This window comes from Corvus moneduloides, chromosome 14 (genome assembly GCF_009650955.1).
Source record: "Corvus moneduloides isolate bCorMon1 chromosome 14, bCorMon1.pri, whole genome shotgun sequence".
Taxonomy (NCBI): domain Eukaryota; kingdom Metazoa; phylum Chordata; class Aves; order Passeriformes; family Corvidae; genus Corvus; species Corvus moneduloides.
This window is the reverse complement of record NC_045489.1, coordinates 6309023-6327253: the sequence shown is the minus strand read 5'-3', so window position 1 is coordinate 6327253 and position 18231 is coordinate 6309023. Positions and strand designations below refer to the sequence as shown.

Here is an 18231-nt window from a genome sequence, read left to right as displayed (position 1 = left end):
TGGAGCAGCTGGCTCGGGATCTGCCACTGATGTCACTTTCCTTCCCAGAGTCATCATTCCCTCTTGACATCAGTGCTGTGAAGAAGGACCACAGCTTCCTGGACCAGGATTCCCTCAAATCCCTGTGCAGGTAACACTCCCTTGCCCCCTTGCACATGGAATCAGCACGGGGATGTGCCACAGACAAGGGCAGCTGTCCAGGCTGATGGGGCAGTGGGTACTGCGGGGTGCCTGATGGGGCAGTGGGCACTGCAGAGTGGGTGCCTGATGGAGTGGTGGGCTCAGTGGGGTGCCTGCCTTGCACCCTGGGTGGGCTCAGAGCCCGTTCCAGCGCTTTGGCTCCCTCTGCAGTGAGAACTCCGTCGTTCAGATCAGGGAGCGTTGCTGGTGTTGGGTGGTTCCAGGGAAACAACAGGTTTTTATGCTCCGTGTGACGCTGGTCATCCCGGTACCGGGCAACGCAGCCCGGCCGGGCGTTTCCACCTGGGCACGGCGCTGCTGCAGCTGCAGTCTGGGAGCAGCCGCGGGAGCTGCCTGGAGTGGTGTGCAGGGAGCAGCGTGTGGGGGACTCGGGCAGCCAGAGCTGGCACCCAAAGCAGGCCGCTGACCGGATGGTCTGTCTGGACGGGCCGTGTGTCACTCAGTGCTGCTGAGGGTGACTCAGCCCTGCCTTAGCTCTCGGGACACGTCATCACAGCCGTGTCCCTGCGCTTCAGCGCTGTCCCTCCCACTAGAACAGAGAAGAGGTGGGAACAAGGTCTGTTTCTTATTTCCCGGCAGAGAGGCTGCTGTGCTGGGCAGGAGGGGATCCCCGTGCCGTTTCCTGGGTGCAGTGAGGCAGGAGGTGATGGGAAATCTCCGCCTGTCCCTCCCTCTCTGAACTTTCAGGTCCTTTAGTCATTCCCTGTCTGGGGCGCAGGAGTTTCTGAGGTGATTTTGCTTTAATAATCTGGAGCAGGTCACCCCTGCCCACTTGCAGAACCAGTGGCCCCAGCAGCTGGCATGGGCATGGCCTGGCTTGGGATACCATCTGCTGGCATTGTCCCCTTGTTGGTCGGGTGTCCCTCTGACCCGTGGAGCGAGTGCCAGGTGACAGGCACAGCCAAGGCTCTGAGGCAGGAAAATTAAAAGAAGCCAAAGCCATCCCTGTGTCCGCAGCAGGGCTGGGACAGGGGCTGGGACCAGGGTAAAGCCGCTCTGTTTCTTGCAGGAGGCTGATGACCCTGAACACTTGTGCCTCCATGAAGCTGGATGTTCACTTTCAGCGTAAACAGGTAAGGCCCGGATGCTTGAGGCAGGTGAGGGGCTGAGGGGTGCAGGGGATCATGTGCTCAATGGCAGGGCAGTGTCCTGGTGAGCTGCGGGACTGCCCTGGGCACAGAGTGGCTCCTGGAGGCCTCTGCTGCCAAAGGGGTCCCCAGCTGGTTAAAGGGAGTGAACACGCTGCTCTCCTCCCCACCTGGCGCCGTGCTGGTGGCTGTGCCCCTCTGAGGTGTGGGGATGTGCTGACCCTCCTTGGCTCCAGCCAACTGATCATCCCCTATTCTCAACTGCCCACAGAATGAAGACTCTGAGGAGGAAGACCAGTGTGCCATCAGCAACCGGTGGGCATTCCAGAGGGACAGCAAAAGGTGGTCCCGGGTGGGGTCCGCTGATGTCCTGTCCCAGGGCTCAGAGGCCCTGAGCTGCACCATGCACCCGGTGTCCAGCCGTGAGAGTGTCCTCACGGACCTCAGCACCAACCCCGAGGCCACGTCCCTGCACAGCACGGGCAGCGTGGGCAGCGTGGGTGGCACGGGCGGCACACTAGGCACTGCGGCCACGCCGTCCGAGCCCCCGTCCCCCCTCCGTGCCACTGTCAACGCCTCCAGCTGCAGCCGGAGCGAGGGTTCTGCGAAGGAGCAGCCCTCGGGGCAGGGAGGGGGCTCTAAGGAGAAGCTGAAGAAGCGACGGTCTCGCAGCTTCCTGAAGCGGATTGAGTCCCTGCGGAGGAAGGACAAGCAGAGACCCAGCCCAGACAGGAGGGTGGCTCCACACAGCAGCGCCACTCTCCCACCGGGATGGGGCTCCCTGCAGAGTAATGGGGACCTTGCAGCCACCAGGACCAACTCCTCTAAAAGAGGGATACCTGCCTCTTTCCACAGCAAAAAACACTTCTTCTCAGTATCGTACAGGACTAACCGCCTGCTCGGCCCCGCGGGCACCAAGGGGAGCTCTGACCCCAAACGCAGCGGAGTCTACCTGGAGGACTACGACACGGCCACTGCTGCCGAGTGCCAGCGCCGGGCTCGCCATGGCGATTGCCTGGTCTATATCCCCTGTGACCACAAGCCCGGCACCTTCCCCAAATCCCTCTCCATCGAGAGCTTGTGTCCCCTGGGCGGCAGCTCCCTGGCCCACTGGAACGCAGGGAGCGCGGCTGTGGGGCTGGGCGAGGGCGGCAGCAGCAGCAGCGTGGAGGGCTCGTCCTCCCCGAGGGGCTTTGCCTGCCGGCGCCGCGGCTCCTGCAGCTCCCTGGGCAGCCGCGTCAGCGTCTACGACAACGTGCCGGAGTTCGGCAGCAGCGAGGATTTCTGCAAGGACGGGGAGGTCACCTTCGAGAACCTCGACGACATCCTGCAGCACATGTGGGGGCTGCAGCAGAAGGTGGAACTCTGGTGTAAAGCCATCTCCTCTGGCCTGGATGGGGAGGAGGGGGGCGAAGAAGAGGAGGATGAGGAGGAGTCGGACTCGGGAGGGGAACCCTCCAACCTGCATTTCGAAGAACAGTCCATGTCGGATGTTGGCACCTCTGCCAGTGACTTTGATAGCACCGGGAACTCCCTCAACGAGGCTGAAGAGATTGAGACACGGGAGCGCCGAGATTCGGGGGTGGGAGCATCACTCACAAGACCCTGCAGGTATCAGAGAATCCCAAGATGGTTTGGGTGGGAAAGGAACATCGAGACCATCTCGTTCCACGCCCCCTGCTGTGGACAGGGACACTTGCCACTAGACCAGATTGCTCCAAGCCCCGTCCAGCCTGGCCGTGAACACTCCCAGGGACGGGGCTGCTGCAGCAGGGAGGGGTGCACAGCCCATGGGTGTGGGGAGCAGCGCCGGATCCCGTCCTCGGGGGCCTGGACGATCGTCCCTTCCCGGGAGGCAGAAGTGGGCGGAGCGGGGGAATGCTGCTGGAGCCGCACGGTGCGGGCAGGGGAGCGCAGCGCGGGGCGCTGGTGCGCTCTGGTGGCCGCAGGACACCACTGCCACCGCTGCCAGCACTTCCAGCAGGGACACCGCTGCCGGTCCTGTCTGCCTGCACAGACCCGTGATTCAAAGGTTTTTCATTAACTAATAACAAGCGTAAACGCAGGAGGCACGTGCCTATCCCTGTACCAGTGTTCCCTGGGGCTTTACCCAGGAGAGCTACGGCTGCTGCCGAGTTCTGTGGCTTTCCTCACCCAGTTTGGCTGGTGCTGGAGGGTGACGTGGCAGTAACCATGAAGGAATAGAGAGCAGTGGGGGTTTCCTTAGCTGGGAATGTCCTGTGTGTCCCCAGAAAGCTGCGTTGGCACAGCTTCCAGAACTCACACCGGCCCAGCCTGAACTCGGCCTCGCTGGAAATCAACCGCCAGTCATCGGCCCAGCTCAACCTGCTCCAGAAGTGCTCCCTGCTCCGGCTCACTGCCATTATGGAGAAGTACTCCGTGCCCCACAAGCAGGCCTGGACGTGGTGAGCTGGGGCGAGGGGGACCAGGACGGGGCCCACAGGCTGCAGCTCGTGCTGTGCCCCTTGCCTGGGGCAGCTTCGGGGTGTGGAGGGGAAAAGCCAAACCAAGGGCTTTCTGCTCTGGCAAGTGTGAGCCAGGGCTGAGCCCCAGGCTCCTGGCATCATCTGGGCATCCAGGGGGGCTCCTGGCATCATCTGCCACTGGGGGGGCTGCAGGTGTCCGTGGGGCATTAAAAGTGCTGCAGCAACGTAAGAGAGTGGGACAGTGGTTTATTTTCATAGCCAAGCATCAAAGCATTTTGGCTTAATAAAAAGTGCTGCCATTCCTGCTGGGAAGCTGCCTTGCTTGTATTGCAAACACTGCAGAAATGTGTGTGTGTTCCCAGTGTCCTGCTCCCCCTGTGAGGGGGTACTGAGGGCACCAATTGTTGCATGGATGTTTCTTTGTCCCACTCGGCAGGACTGTCCCCAAGTTCATGAAGCGGAGTAAAGTCCCTGACTACCGGGACAAGATGGTTTTTGGGGTGCCGCCCATTGTCAACGTGCAGCGGACAGGGCAGCCCCTGCCCCAGAGCATCCAGCAGGCCATGCGCTACTTGCGCAGCCAGTGCCTGGACCAGGTGAGGCCGTGGCTGCCGGGCAGCAGCACTGGGATTTGGGGGGAAAAAAATAGCCTTCGGGGTCCTTTTGTTCACCTCTTGTGGTGTGTGCTGAAGTGGGAGGGTGGGATTGTCTGTGGGAACCCAGCAGTGTCCCCTTGGCCATCCCTCACTCAGTGTCTCCTCTGGGTTCAGGGATGAGCACTTTGGGGAGGGAGTGTCATTGCCTGTCCCACGGGTGCCCACCCAGGCCTGTGCCTGCTCACCCCCTGCTCTGCCCCGGCAGGTTGGCATTTTCCGCAAGTCCGGGGTGAAGTCCCGGATCCAGGCGCTCCGGCACATGAATGAGACCAGCCCCGACAACGTCAACTACTCGGGGCAGTCAGCGTACGACGTGGCCGACCTGCTGAAGCAGTACTTCCGCGACCTGCCCGAGCCCATCTTCACCAGCAAGCTGACTGACACCTTCCTGCAGATCTACCAGTGTAAGGGCCGGGCTGGGGGCAGCTCGAGGTCTTCGGGGAGGAGGGGTCCCTCCGTTCTGTGGACAGAGGTGGCGGGAGCGGGTGGGTGGTGGCCGTGGGGAGGCCCAGCTGACGCTGCCCCATGCTCGCAGTCGTGTCCAAGGAGCAGCGGCTGCAGGCAGTGCAGGCTGCCATCATCCTCATGCCAGACGAGAACCGGGAGGTGCTGCAGACCCTGCTCTATTTCCTGAGCGACATCGCCTCAGCCGAGGAGAACCAGATGACGGCTGGGAACCTGGCTGTGTGCCTGGCCCCCTCCATCTTCCACCTCAATGTGTCCAAGAAGGAAAGCACATCGCCCAGGTAAGGGCTGGCTGAGCTCCAGTGCCCCTTCCCTGCCCGCTGTGGGAGGGGGCCAGCAGGGAATGCTGAGACACGGGGTGCTCTTGGCTCTGCTCTGTGACACCAGTGAGAGTCATGGGGGTCTAGAGGTGCCCACTGGTGCCAGCACTACCTGGCATATGTATCTATAGGGCCATACACAAGAGGGGAACCATGGGGAAACCGGACCAGAAGGACCTCAGTGAGAACATGGCTGCGACGCAGGGGCTCTCCCATATGATCACTGACTGCAAGAAGCTCTTCCAGGTGGGTGGCAATGGTGTCCCAGCCCAGTGCTGCCTGTGGGAGGTGTGACCTTCCTGGAGTCCTGAGGTGAGGACAGCTGCTACCAGCCAATCAGCCTGGGGCCAAGCCCAGCTGCATCTCCTGGGGCAGGAGATGGTTCAGGCTGTATGTCCATCCTCCCCACTCCCTGGGGAATGAGTTATGGTTCTCTGTCTGTCCAGGACCACTCACAGAGTCCCCACAGGATCCCTCTGCCTTGCTGAACATCCGTGTGCTTTTGGCTTGCAGGTCTCCCATGACATCTTGCTGCAGCTGAGCAGCTCCTATATGGCCGCAGACGCTTATCCCCATCCCCTGGCTGACTTGGTGTGCCAGGGGGAGAGCAAGGATTTACACTCCTACTTTGAGCAGAGTGTCCAGAATCTGCTCAAAGAGTCGTCAGAGAAATTCAAGGGGTGGCTGAGCACAGCAGGGCCCCTGAACACAGAGCTGTCCTGCAAAAAGGTAAATGCCACTGTGTGGAAGGGCTTGAGAACATGCAGGGAAATGTGTATGGGGTGACCTCTCCAGTAGCCAGAGCAGGTCCCACCCCATCCCTCACTAGCCAGCAGATGGGACTGCGCTGCTCTGTGGCAGTGGGAGCCATCAGTGAAGCTGCTCAGGGGTTAGCACTGGGGGTCCTGCGGGACAGACAGTCTGTGTGACCCCCACCTCATCCACTCAGGTCGGGGATGGGCACCCTCTGCGCCTGTGGAAGGTCTCCACAGATGTCGAGGCCCCTCCCGCCACGGTGCTGCACCGGGTGCTGCGGGAGCGTCACCTGTGGGACGAGGACCTGCTGCAGAGCAGGGTGGTGGAGGCGCTGGACAAGGACATGGAGGTGTACCACTACGTGACGGACAGCATGGCCCCGCACCCGCGCAGGGACTGCATGGTGCTCCGGTGAGGGCGGCCGGGACCCGTGGGGGGTCTGGGCTCGGTTTGGTGCATCCCCTCTGCTCCAGCCCCATCTCCTCCAGCCCGGGCTGTGTGGGCTCCCCCGGTGTCTGATCCTGCTGTGGACCCCATGGTGGGCACATGGTGACTCCCGCTCTGTTGCAGGCGCTGGCGCACGGACCTGCCGCGGGGAGCCTGCCTGCTCAGCTCCCTCTCGGTGGAGCACGACAAGGTGCCGGTGGAGGGAGGGGTCAAGGCCATCGTGCTGACGTCCCAGTACCTCATCGAGCCCAGCGCCATGGGCCGCTCCCGGGTGACCCACATCTGCAGGGCTGACCTCAGGTAACGGGGCCCTCTGGGGAGGGGATGGAGCAGCAGGATGTGCTGCTCCATGATGTTGCCAGGGTCTCTCCTGCCCACTCAGCCCCTCCTGCCTCTTCCCTTCTCCAGGGGCCGGTCTCCCGAGTGGTACAACAGGGTCTTTGGCCACCTCTGTGCCATGGAGCTGGTGAGGATACGAGACTCTTTCCCAGCCCTGAGTCCCAACGGCCCTGAGACAAAGATCTGAGGCACCAGGAAGATGCTCTGTCCTGTCAGACATGGACTTGCCAGTGGATCCAGACTGGGGCTCTCAGCAGGAAGCATGGCATGGGCAGTGCCCGTGGAGGAGGAGACAGAGGCACATATTTATAAACATCCTTTCACCTCGGGCTGGGCAGTCCTGTCCCATGGCCTGGGGGCTGTGGGGCCGCAGAAGGGAAGCTGTGGTGTCCCTCAGGAGGAGCGGGGGAGCAGAGGGAAAGAGTGGCCATGGGGTGACCCCTGGATGCACCTGTGGCAGGAGCTGGGCCCCCCCACACAAGCCAGGAGCAACGGCAGGGACAAAGGAGCATGGAGTGAGGTGGCAGGAGCGAGCGGGGAAAATGGGGCCGTGTCTGCAGGTCGCAAAATGGGGTCGGGAAGTGGAGGGTGGGCAGCGAGGAGGGGATTGTGTGTGGTGTCACCCGGTGGGGACAGCCAGGGAGTCACTGTGTGGTAGTGGAAGGGGCTGCTGTTCTGGGAGGAGGGGGCTGCCTATGGATACATAGGTACAGCTCAAGTGCCAGCCCCTGTTGAGGGGCAGATGGAACCTGTTGCAGCATTGGTGCTGAATTCATGGAAGAAGCAGCCCTGTACTCCTGTGCCTTGCTCTTCCTAGGCTAAAAGCCCTCTCTCTGCACTGGGTGTCACTGGGAGGAGGGGTGGATGGACCGCGTTTCAAGCCCAGGCCATCGCTCAACCAGCCGACCTGTTACTTGCATGAGGCAGGACGTTGCTGGAGCCCCAGAGCAGCCGCGCCTCAGTGGGAAGGGGCAATGCCTGGAAAGAGGCATCGAGGTGGGGAGAGACTCCCCAGACCAGCTCCTCCTTTGTGCTGCCCTCAGTGTTGAGGGCCATACCCGGAGAGGGAGGAGGGATGGCAGGAGGGGCAGTTGTTTGGGATTCGCCCCTCTTTGGGCAGCTACACATGGCCCATGCCCACCTACTCCCTGCAGAGACATCCATTCTGCTTTCCACCCCTTCTTCCTTCCCTTCATGAAGGAACTGTTCACCAGAGCTGTGAGCACCCAGGAGATGACCTGGTTTCTCCATTCAGGCAGGAACCCAAATTCCCAGACATCGTTCCAACTGGGAGGCAACACGACCCATGAGCTGGGGACCCCCAGTGTGAGTTGGGCCGTAACTGTCTGTCTTTTGGTAAAAAAAAAAAAAGCACAAATCAGCCTCTAGTCTGTGTTTTTATATATATGTATTTTATATATATATATATATAAAAAAATATATAACTAACATGTGGGGGAGTAAAATTTCTCCTGGTATTTTTTTAAAGTGTTTCTTTTTTTCTATCTATAAATACTTGTACAGGTGGAATATTAATATATAACTCTGGTGGCAGAGCTCAGCACCAGGTGATGCTCACTTAGAGCTGGGTATTTTGTATTTAAGGGACTTTTGTTTTGTATCATATGAAACTGCAGCAGTTGTTTGACTTGGATCGGGGCTGCTCTTCCCATCCGTGCAATTAATAAACTACTAACAAGATCTCCTGGCTGATGAGGAAACCTCTGTGCTCAGGGCTTCTCCAGCATTGGAGCAGCCCAGGGCTGAGCAATGTGCGGCCTTGGGGCTGCCCCCGCGTGGGTGAAGAGACTCAAACCCAGCATTTCCCATATCCAGCTGTGCTTCAGGGCCTTGCCAGGGTTTGGGGTTCTCCTGGCATTGCCACCTGCAGCAGGGAGAGCAGCTTGAGGAGGAAGATCAGCATCCAGCATCAGTGATGCCGGTGAAGAAGAACCACCAGAACTGTGCTGGTGAATTCCCTGGAGCAGACGCCTCTCTCCACTGTTTTGGAAGCAGTGGTGGGAATAGAGTAGAATGTGCTGGAGTAGGTGAAGATGATGGTGCTGAAGGCTGCAAGATTGAAGCCTGGAGAGGAAGAAATCCCTCTCTGAGCTTGGCTAAAGTGTGGGATTGGCAGCAGCGAGACTGCTCTTGCTTTTAGCACTAATGGGGGCAGAGACAATGGGGCAGCCCTGGCTCGTCCCAAATCCACCCATGGCCAAGGCTCCAGCACTGGGTTGGAGAGGGTACCCTTCCCATCCTGCGGTGGAGGGCAAGCTGGCATTTCACCTTCCAGGGCCCCAGCAGGGCGGCAGCACTCTGTGGACCCACACAGGCATCCCACTGATGGAAGGGTGTGAGCTCTCAGGGACACCCCCTCCCACAGGGAACCCTGTCCTGCCTCACAATGTCCCCATGCCTGGGTCCGAAGTTCCCAGTGGATTGAATGAAGAGGTTTCTCACCCCTCTGCATGATGCTGTGCTGGGTGCAGACACTAAATAACACCCTAAAACCTCTGCAAAGCTGGCTGGAGCCACCCCAGGGCTTTTGGGCTCACCCCAGCCACGCTCCCAAATGCGCCTCCACTCAGCACCACCAGCTGATCAATCCAAAAGTGTTTTCCTCCAACTTCTGTTTGCAGAGACTAACATTTAAAATCAATTTCTTATTGAAATCCTCCAAGTTTCATTAACAGAGATTTATGTTTTTTCCCTGCACATTATTACAGATTACCTTTTCAAACCTTATAAAAACCAATCCCTATGACTTAGCAAACCTCTGCATCTGGGAAATTACTGCAGAGCAGCAATGCCAGGCTCAGTTTGGCTTAATTAGAGATAAAAAGAGAGAAAATCATTCCTTATTAGCCAGTCAGGTAGAAGCTGTACTGTATTGAGAGTGCAAACAGCCCCATTACGGGGAGGAACATGCACAGTTGTCTTTCATTACAGGTACTTGAAAATGGGCATCTGGGGAAATTAATGGTCATTCTCTCCTTCCAAAGAGAAGCTGCAGCCATTCCAGCTGGCTCTGTGGGCCATCCCCAGCACAGGAGTGATGCTTGTCCAGCCTGACCATTTGCCCATCCCTGGGATCCTTAGGCCATTATCTCAGCCCTGGCAGAAGGATCTCTAAAGGGATTGCTCCACCACAGCTCTCAGTGCACAGGTAGCACCTGGCTGGTGGAGTCTACCTGGCCCCCACCACCTACACAACACCTATCTGGCTGCCCCCACCCACCCAGCGTGCACCTTCACAAATACACATCACTCTGTATCACACCTGGGCCAGGACAGGGCCCCCGCAGCTCTGCAACTTCTCTGTCTTCACAGGCAGAATGTTCCCCGTGCCCTAAATCAGCCCCAGCCAGGAGAGACCCTCTTGTCCCAGGGGATTAAAGCAGTATCTTCATGCTGGGGGGGCTTCCTGTGGGCTGGAATAACTTTCTCAGGGGATAGGAGTGAACTGGTTTCTCTTCCTGCACTCACATTGGGGGTTTTAAGCCCAGCCAGCAGCTCAGCACCACAGCCACTCACTCCCACCATCCCCATGTGGGGATGAGAATGGGAAAGAAAAGGGAAACTCTGTGGGTTGAGATAAGAACAGCTTAGCAATTAATACAAAATATGATTATAATGCTAATGAAGAGAGAGAAATAAAACCCAGGAGAAACAAGTGGTGCCCAGTACAATCACCCACTCCCTGCTGTCACAGCATCTTTACACTCTGGTTCTATTTCTCAACATGAGCTTTGTTAGTGGTCCAAGAATTTCCCACCCTTTGGCAGCAGTCCTTGTCCAGCTCCTGGGATTGCGTCTCCTCCCAAGCCCGGGATGATGTAGGGCTCTTGGACACCTCCCCGCACGGGTTCAGCCTCTGGGCTGTGCAGCCCAGCAAATGTTACAATACAGACCCCGAGGGGCTCGGGGAAGGCTTGTGCAACCTCATGGCATAGATTTATATCCCGGGATTTCAAAGGTGTGACCTCCATGGCAGAGCTCCACAGTCATGTCCCGGGCATCCCCCGCTCCAGCACAGCCGCGCAGGCGCCTTCCCACCGGGATAACGTTATCTTTGAGCAAACCAAGCCAGCTTTTCCTTTTGCTGTGTTTGCCACTGGGATGATCCCTCAGTTCTCACCCAGGCCTGGCTTCCCTGGCGCTTTTTTCCCCTCTCTAAATAAAGACCACGCCACCTGCCCGGCCTGGCAGTCGCACAAACAGGCACTCTGATTTCAGCATCCCTGCGGAACAGGCATTGTCTGGTTGTGGACAAGATGGGAATCCAGGCATCCTCACTGCCTGACCCTGCTGACAGAGATTTGGGGCAAACCCATTCATTTTTACATGAAAGAAAGGGCTGTGAACCCATGCAGTGCTCCCGGCCCTGCCAGCACTGCATTGGCACCCTGACGGACACGGCTCCTCCTGGGATCACACACCCGGCTTGGAGAAGGGCCTGCCACGTGTCCTGGGGGATGATGAGTGGTCCCAGCAGGAATCCCGAGGGATCAGCCCACTTCAGAACACAGATTATCCATCTGCAGCTCCCAGCCTGAGGCACCTCATTGGGCTCGGCCTTCCTTTTCTGTCCTCAGATGTAGGAGAAGGTCCTTCAGGCAGAAAAGAGATGGAAGTGGGCAAATGGGAGATAACACTGCTTTAACTGGGGCTTTGAAAGTTAAAAAAGGAACACAGGCAGAGTCACAGAGATGGCACAAATCTGACCAGATCCTGTAGGTAAGTGAAGTCAGACAGTCCTCATGGCAAGGGGAGGAGCCAGGTGCTGAAAGAAGCGGGAGACCAAGTCTTCCTTAGGAGCAGGCATGGTTTAGTGGCACAGCTACAGAACAGGATGGAAGGATATTTGGGCAAGGTGCTCAGGGGATGCTCCATCTCTCCTTTCAGTGACAGCCAATGTGTCAGTCCCATGATTTTTAACTGGAATGATGACACCCCTCGCTGCATAATCCCTCTGACCCCTGCAGATCACTCGCTGTCGTTGCAGAGGTCAGGAGGGGATTCCATCTTCCGCTGTCTGGTCCATCCTCAGTGCACGTGGCTGCTGCAGCCAGTGCTGGGGTGGCATCGAGGCACTCCCAGGGCACATCCACGGTAATGACAGATGTGATCCTGCTCCCAAGTGCAATTCATTTTTATGACATCCTGTTTCTGCTGGGAGCTGTGAGAGGCTTTGTAGGGCAGGAACTTGTCACATCACCTGCTGAAGGTGTGTGTGCTGTGGGACAGCTGGCAGGTGAGTAGATCCTGCTGCCCTGGCCCTGCCCTGCTCTTACTGTTCCCTCAGTGCCTCTAGAAAAGGCAGTTCCACCGTGGGTGCTCTCCCAAAGGTGCTGCTGCCTCTGCAGCCCAGCCAGGAGCTGGTGGTGTTTCATGTTTCTTCCCAAACTATTCAGGGTTTTTACCATCTATTATCAAACCCGTGTTTGTCACCCAGTGTGAGTTTATAACATTTTTTATTTTATCAGCATAACAAACCCCAACCAAACAAAATCCACCCCAAGAGTGTCACAGTCTCCGGTTCTGACTGATATATCTCCATAAAGCACAGCCCCTCCCTGCAAAACCTGCTTTTCCCAGAACCTTCCCCAGCATCCCAGCTCCAACTCCAGATGTAGAAGCAGCACCTGCAATAATAATCAAACCTTTAGCAAACATCATTAGAAACAACTTGCCAATGAGCAGAAATAATTACCAGGTAATTGCTCTATGGACAGCTGAGCAGGGAACACAGGAACACCATTTTCTCCATGTTAAACAGGGAAACACAAGTAGGGAAAGAGAAGCACCAAAGGGCAGAAGTTGCTGTTTAAGGCCACAAAATGATGAGAGACCCACTCTGACCCCACACCACCTGCTGCTTGGTCGGCCTCATGCAGGGGCCTGAACTCACAGCTCCAGGAGCTTTGGCATTCCCGAGGCCGGGATCTGGAGGCACAGCTGGCTGCATTTGCCTTGTCACCCTGCCCTTGGTCCTGGTGTCCTGCCCCCAGCAGGACATGGCACCCCGGTGCTCCCCTGTCCCTTGGCTGGGACTTGGGCATCCACACCAGGCTGGTCTGGAACACCTCGGGAGAGCTTTGGAGCTCTCATTCCCAGCAGAGGAGCAGCCCAGGTGCTGATGTTTTACCAACCTAGCCCGGGTGTTGGTACTTCACCCCCAGCCCCCCAAATTGCTAAAGAAAGCCAGGCGTCTTTCCCTTTCCCCACTGAACTCTCCCGTCCCTGCACATCCCTGTCCTCCCTCGGCTGGCAGGTTCTGCGGGTGGGCAGCGTCCTCTTGGGGGGAAAACCAGTCACAATAAACCGGTGGCAGTTTAGGGCGCCGCGGGGAGCGGATTATGCAAATGAGGACATCCGCTTTAATGGCATTCCAAGATTTTAGTCAATTTAATTACCTTCCTTCTTCCCCCTCCCTGTGCCTGTCCCTGATCAAATTAAAACAAACAACCCCCAGCAGAGTGTTTATGACAGGAATCGTGTTGGAGACTAATTAAAACCTGACGATTGTCACCGCGATGAGCCTGGCAGCCGCCCGTGCCAGGCGGCGGGGGGACAGGGCAGGCGACACGGGGACAGGGACAGGGCAGGTGGCACGGCACGCTCGGCTCTGGATGCTCCCCACGGCAGCTCATTATCCGCACGCTCCCCATCCCGTGTCACGGCTCCTGCCCGTGCCACGGCTGGCGGGGAGGGACCTGCAGGGGCAACACGTGGGTCTCAGTTACTCCGGCAATAATTTAACGGACTAATTAATAAACCCATCCGGCAGCTTCTCCGGGGTGCTGCGGAGGCGGGCGGGGTGAGGTTCGTGTGGGAGCTGCCGGCTGCCATGGAGCTGGGGTGGGGGGACAGCTGGGCTGAGCGCCCTGTCACACGTCTGTCCCGTTTAGAGAGATGGCCCCGGGCACACGGAGGCTCAGGCTGGTCCTGGCAGCTCGCCCCAGCACAGCACAGCTCCCTCCACCCCAGCCCAGCGTGGGGTGTTCCCGCCCTGCTTCCCCTGCCCTGCAAAGCTCCAGGTTTGACATTGGTGTGGAGAAACCCCCGCCGTGCCCTCCTCAGGATTTTGCCTTTCCCCCTGTGGTTTCCAGCGCCCGTGTGCGCCCAATGCCATTGAGATCGAGTCGGCTGCTCTGCCTCCCTGTGCCTCTGGCCACACGGGTCCAGCTGGGATGGGGAGGAGGACGGATGGATGTTTGCAGGCACTACTTGGCTGAGCAGTGGGGAGGAACAATCTCCCTGTGATGAACCAGCCGTGACCCAACCCCTTGCAGCCTCTTCCTTGTTATGGTATCGATGAAGTCACTAAATGATCCCTTGTTCATATTCCCGTAAATCAATAGGTCCTGGCGCTGTAATACACTGGCTGGTTCCAGTATTTTAGTTGAGATAGTCCTCAAGGGGAGCTGGGCTCGTTAATTAAATCCATCTAATCAATCTGGCCTGGAAGGGCACCGGTTATTTACTCATCAGAGGCTGCACCGTGCAGCCCAGGCGATCTGAAAGGCAGTAAATAAACATGGAAATGAAAAGCTGAGGCAGCGGAGTTTGCCTGGGCCTGGGAGACTTCAGAGCTGGGTCAGATAATATGGGATCACATGTTTAATTTAACAAAATCCAATAAAAAGTGCACCTGGATTGAACAAAATCCCTGGGATGGGGGAGCTGCCAGGGTTGACGGGGGATGAGCCCCCGGGGGTCGGGGTGTGCCCAGCCCCCTGTCCTCTGCCGACGGCCCCTCCGTGTCCACACAGCCAGGGAGAGCTCGGGGCGAGGGCAGCACCAGGCTCAGGCGGGGCGTTCCCAAAGCAGCTTCCCATAGATTGTCCTGCTCAGCCGCCTGTGCTGCCGAGGAGCTCACAGCACGGTGGGGCTCACATGTTCCTGGGAAGTGAATTACAGAGAGAGCCTACCAGGAACTAGGGACAGGAAAATTTCAGCTGATGGGTGGGAAAACAAAGGAAGGCGATGTGTCACATTTCAGCTCATGGTTTGCAGAATTCCCTGCTCTATTGAGAGATGCTGAGGGAGCCAAGCTGCTGGGAGCAGATGACCTCCCTCCCGTCCCGCCTAAGCCTGGTTTTGCCCTTGTTGGAAACCAGAGTCATTCCAATATTGTTGTGAATGCAGAGACTTGCAAATCAGTGCTGAATAAAGTATCACTGCTCCAAGTGGGGCGTGTCTGAACCCTTGGGCCGTTGGGTTTGCTGTCTCTTGCAGCTTGAAGAGCTGATAGATCCCTTCTTCCGGCTTGGTTTTCACGCCCAAGAACCTGGATTAACCTCCACAGTGTTGGGATTGCCAAGAGCGTTTCCAGAACAAAGGCAGAGGGTTCCTGAGGAGTGAGGGCAGGAACCCTCTGTCCAGCAGCCTCTGGGAGCTTTCACCAGCCCTGGCATGATGCTCCTGCTGCAGGCAGTGCCTGAGGGATTCGTGAACTGATGGCACAGCTAAATACCAGGGGGTGGGAGTGCGGGTCAGGGACCCGCAGGGAGGACAGGAGGAAGGTGAGGCATCACCGTGCCTGTGCAAAGAGACGTTCTTGCACCTCTGCAGGGGCTGAGGAAGAGACATCTGGAGTGGCTGGATGAGGAAGATGAGGAAAACCTGCCAGAACACAAGCATGGGAAGAAGGACTGGGGAAGAGTGGGGCAGAGACACAGCAGAGCAGGGACCAGCTCTGGCTGGGCCACGGTTGGGGTTTGAGGCTGAGCCCACCACACACAGGAGTGTTTGGAGCTGGGGTTTGCTCCCAGCTGCTTTCCACACCCCTGGGTGACCCTCAGAGGGAGGTGGCTCCCCTGGGACATGGAGGTCAGGGGGTAGGAGGAGGCCTTGGCACTCCTGTGGGTGGTGTAAACCAGAGTCTGCATGGAAAAAGTTAATTCAAATATGGGTGAGTGCTGAGGCTGTCAGGGCGCAGGGAGGGGCACGGGATTAGCCTGTAAATCATAATAAATGACTATGCAAAGCTGGGAGAAGGATTTGTCCCACTGCAGCTCCCTCTCAGTGTGAGAACTCTGACTCGAATGTCACCCCACCACGGAGTCATTTTCCCAAAGCCCCAGACACCTGTAACCTGGAAAACTTCTGCAAAGGGATGCTCTGCCCTCATTTTGTGAGTGCACTGCCAGCGAGGAACAAGAACCCTTTGGGAACATCTGCTGTGGATGGAGACGACTTGGGGGAGCAGGAAGGTGCCCTCAGCCTCCTCCTCCTCCCACTCCCTGGGATGTGTTGGGCTGGCAGAGCTCGCAGCCCTCTCTCCCAGTTCATCCAGCACAGGAGCATCACCCACAGCCCTGGCCGCGGGCAGGGCGGGGACAGGTCCCTGCAGGGCCAGGGCAGGACGCTGGGATCCCCGAGGGGGCCTTTGCCAGGGGAGCAGAGGCCAGACCTGCTGGACCCCCCCACCCCCTTTGCCAGCTCCTGCATCCCCCCAGGCTGGGCTGGCTCCTGTGGTACCTGCGGTTTCCCCCTCCTGCTTTCCCGAGAGCTTGCGATGGAGCTCTAATGACAGGAACACAAACTATTAAGCAGTTTCAGTCATGAAGAAAGAAGCAAGGTTTGCATCCAGGTTTTGTCTAATCCAGTGTTTTTCCGAGCTGGTTTCTCCCTCTACGTCCCAGACTCCTGGTGATTCACCACGACCTCATTACTTCTGAGTTAACACAACGCACTTGGCTGCTGGTAGATGGTTTATTAATTCTGGACTCGTTCCCCTGAAGATGTGTCCTATCTAGAGACAAAATGCTTTTATCGTGTCCCAAGATTCTGGCCAACCCATTTGGTCTCCAAGCTTGCCTGGGGTGAGGACGAGAGCACGAGGAACAATAAATACAATCTTTCAGACAGTTTTTCCTCTGAGGATCAGAAAGCCCAGACACACCTGCCTGAAGGGTGCCCTGGGCAGGGGATGGGGAGGAGATGGTTCATCGGTGTCCGTGTAACACAGCAGAGCACAGGTGCTGTGTCCTCTTACAGGGATGAACAGAGCATGTTCCCCAATGCAGCATGTTCCTGAAATCCCTGAATGGAAAATCCATAGGCCTGGAAATGAATGCATTTGTTCTCTCGCTGTCTCCATTGTTAGCTGGAGGAACAGCTAACAGAGTGCGTCTTCTCTGGGGGCTGCAGCGGGAAGACAGATGGTGAGAGTGACTCCAGCTGTCAGTCCCTGGAGATGTGTGGAGAAATCAGTGTTTGACATCTGATTTAGCTCTGCTCCCTCCTTGAGTCACCACCGTCCCTGGCTCTGAAAGACGTGTGTTCTTCTGAGACGGTTAAATTAAACCTCACCCAACCGAGGGGCATGTACTCAGCGCCTCAGAAATGTCAGCTGGCAGCTCGTCACCAGGAACCAATGGATCTGGGCTCACTCCCCGGAATCTGTGTGTCTGCCTCCTTCCCCCTGCAGTGCAGAGTTACACTGGCCTGGGGGAGGATTGGCAGCCAAACCGAGCAGGCAGAAACGGGCATGAACAGTTCCTGGGAAAGGGGGAGCCTTTGGGGAGCGTTCCCTTTCCAGGGCTGGCTCCAGAGCTGGGGACAAGCCAAAGGGAGCCCTGCTTACGGGACAGCTGTGTTACCTGGGTAGGGGACACCTGAGAAGCAGAAACAGGGAAGAGGAGAAGGAGGAGGAGAAAGAGGCAGACATTCCACAAGAATCACCATCTGTATGGAGAGGGAGTATGGTCCAGGGCTGTAACACGTCCCAGATGAGGTGGGAAGGGCTCAGCAGAGCATGAGTCACTGCAGGGGAGGGGAGAGGGGCTTTCTGATAAGAGGTGGAGCAACTTCCCGCGGCTGGTTAATCTTCATTCACAGACTCTGCCAGTGGAGCCTTGCACAAGGGTCCTTCGGGGACCCCGGAATGCAACCCCCTCCCTTGGCTGCTCGACAGTCCTTGTGTCCCTCCTGGGCATGTGGCAGTGAGGTTCTGGTGCCCACAGAGAGCGTGGGGCAGGGAGACAGCTGCCTGTAGGGTCAGTCCAGATGAGGCTGCCTCTGGAGACTCCAGCAGGTTCCATTTCCAGTACAAATAGGACCCATCCCATCCCCATTGGCACGAGAAGCTGAAGTTAAGGGATACCTTCCACTGTCCCAGGTTGCTCCAAACCCTGTCCAACCTGGCCTTGGACACGTTCAGGGATGGGGTAGCCACAGCTTCCCTGGGCAACCTGTGGCAGGGCCTCCCCACCCTCTTAGTCCCAGTCTTCTCTCCCAAGAAAATCTCCCCCAGTGGTTCAGCATTTCCTTCCCATCTTTCCCATCGTCCTTCCCTCCCCATGACTCCCGTCTGTCTCAAACTGCTGTGGGTCTGTCCGTGTGTCTGGGCACGGCTCCCCGGTGGATGCGGGTCCCTCTATAGGTGTGGGTGCGGGTCCTCCGTGGGTCCGTCTGTGGGTGCGGATCTGTCCGTGGGTCCATCCCTGGGTGTGGGTCCGTCCGTGGGTGTGGGTCCGTCCGTGGGTGTGGGTCCGTCCAT

The 18231-nt window shown here is 57.7% G+C and overlaps 1 protein-coding gene across 3 annotated transcripts in view; it reads left to right on the top strand.

Annotated features, from left to right (window-relative positions):
* STARD8 (StAR related lipid transfer domain containing 8) overlaps nucleotides 1-8420 on the top strand; it is a 42508-nt gene extending 34088 nt beyond the window's left edge. For all 3 annotated transcript variants that reach the window (XM_032123969.1, XM_032123971.1, XM_032123970.1), the window contains 12 exons: nucleotides 49-130; nucleotides 1211-1274; nucleotides 1561-2900; nucleotides 3542-3715; nucleotides 4173-4332; nucleotides 4598-4796; nucleotides 4928-5138; nucleotides 5309-5423; nucleotides 5691-5906; nucleotides 6127-6344; nucleotides 6504-6680; nucleotides 6789-8420. In XM_032123969.1, coding sequence (XP_031979860.1) covers nucleotides 49-130; nucleotides 1211-1274; nucleotides 1561-2900; nucleotides 3542-3715; nucleotides 4173-4332; nucleotides 4598-4796; nucleotides 4928-5138; nucleotides 5309-5423; nucleotides 5691-5906; nucleotides 6127-6344; nucleotides 6504-6680; nucleotides 6789-6906 — 3074 coding nt within the window. In that variant the 3' untranslated portion in view covers nucleotides 6907-8420. The remainder of the gene's footprint in view (nucleotides 1-48; nucleotides 131-1210; nucleotides 1275-1560; nucleotides 2901-3541; nucleotides 3716-4172; nucleotides 4333-4597; nucleotides 4797-4927; nucleotides 5139-5308; nucleotides 5424-5690; nucleotides 5907-6126; nucleotides 6345-6503; nucleotides 6681-6788) is intronic.
* Nucleotides 8421-18231: the final 9811 nt, after the last annotated feature.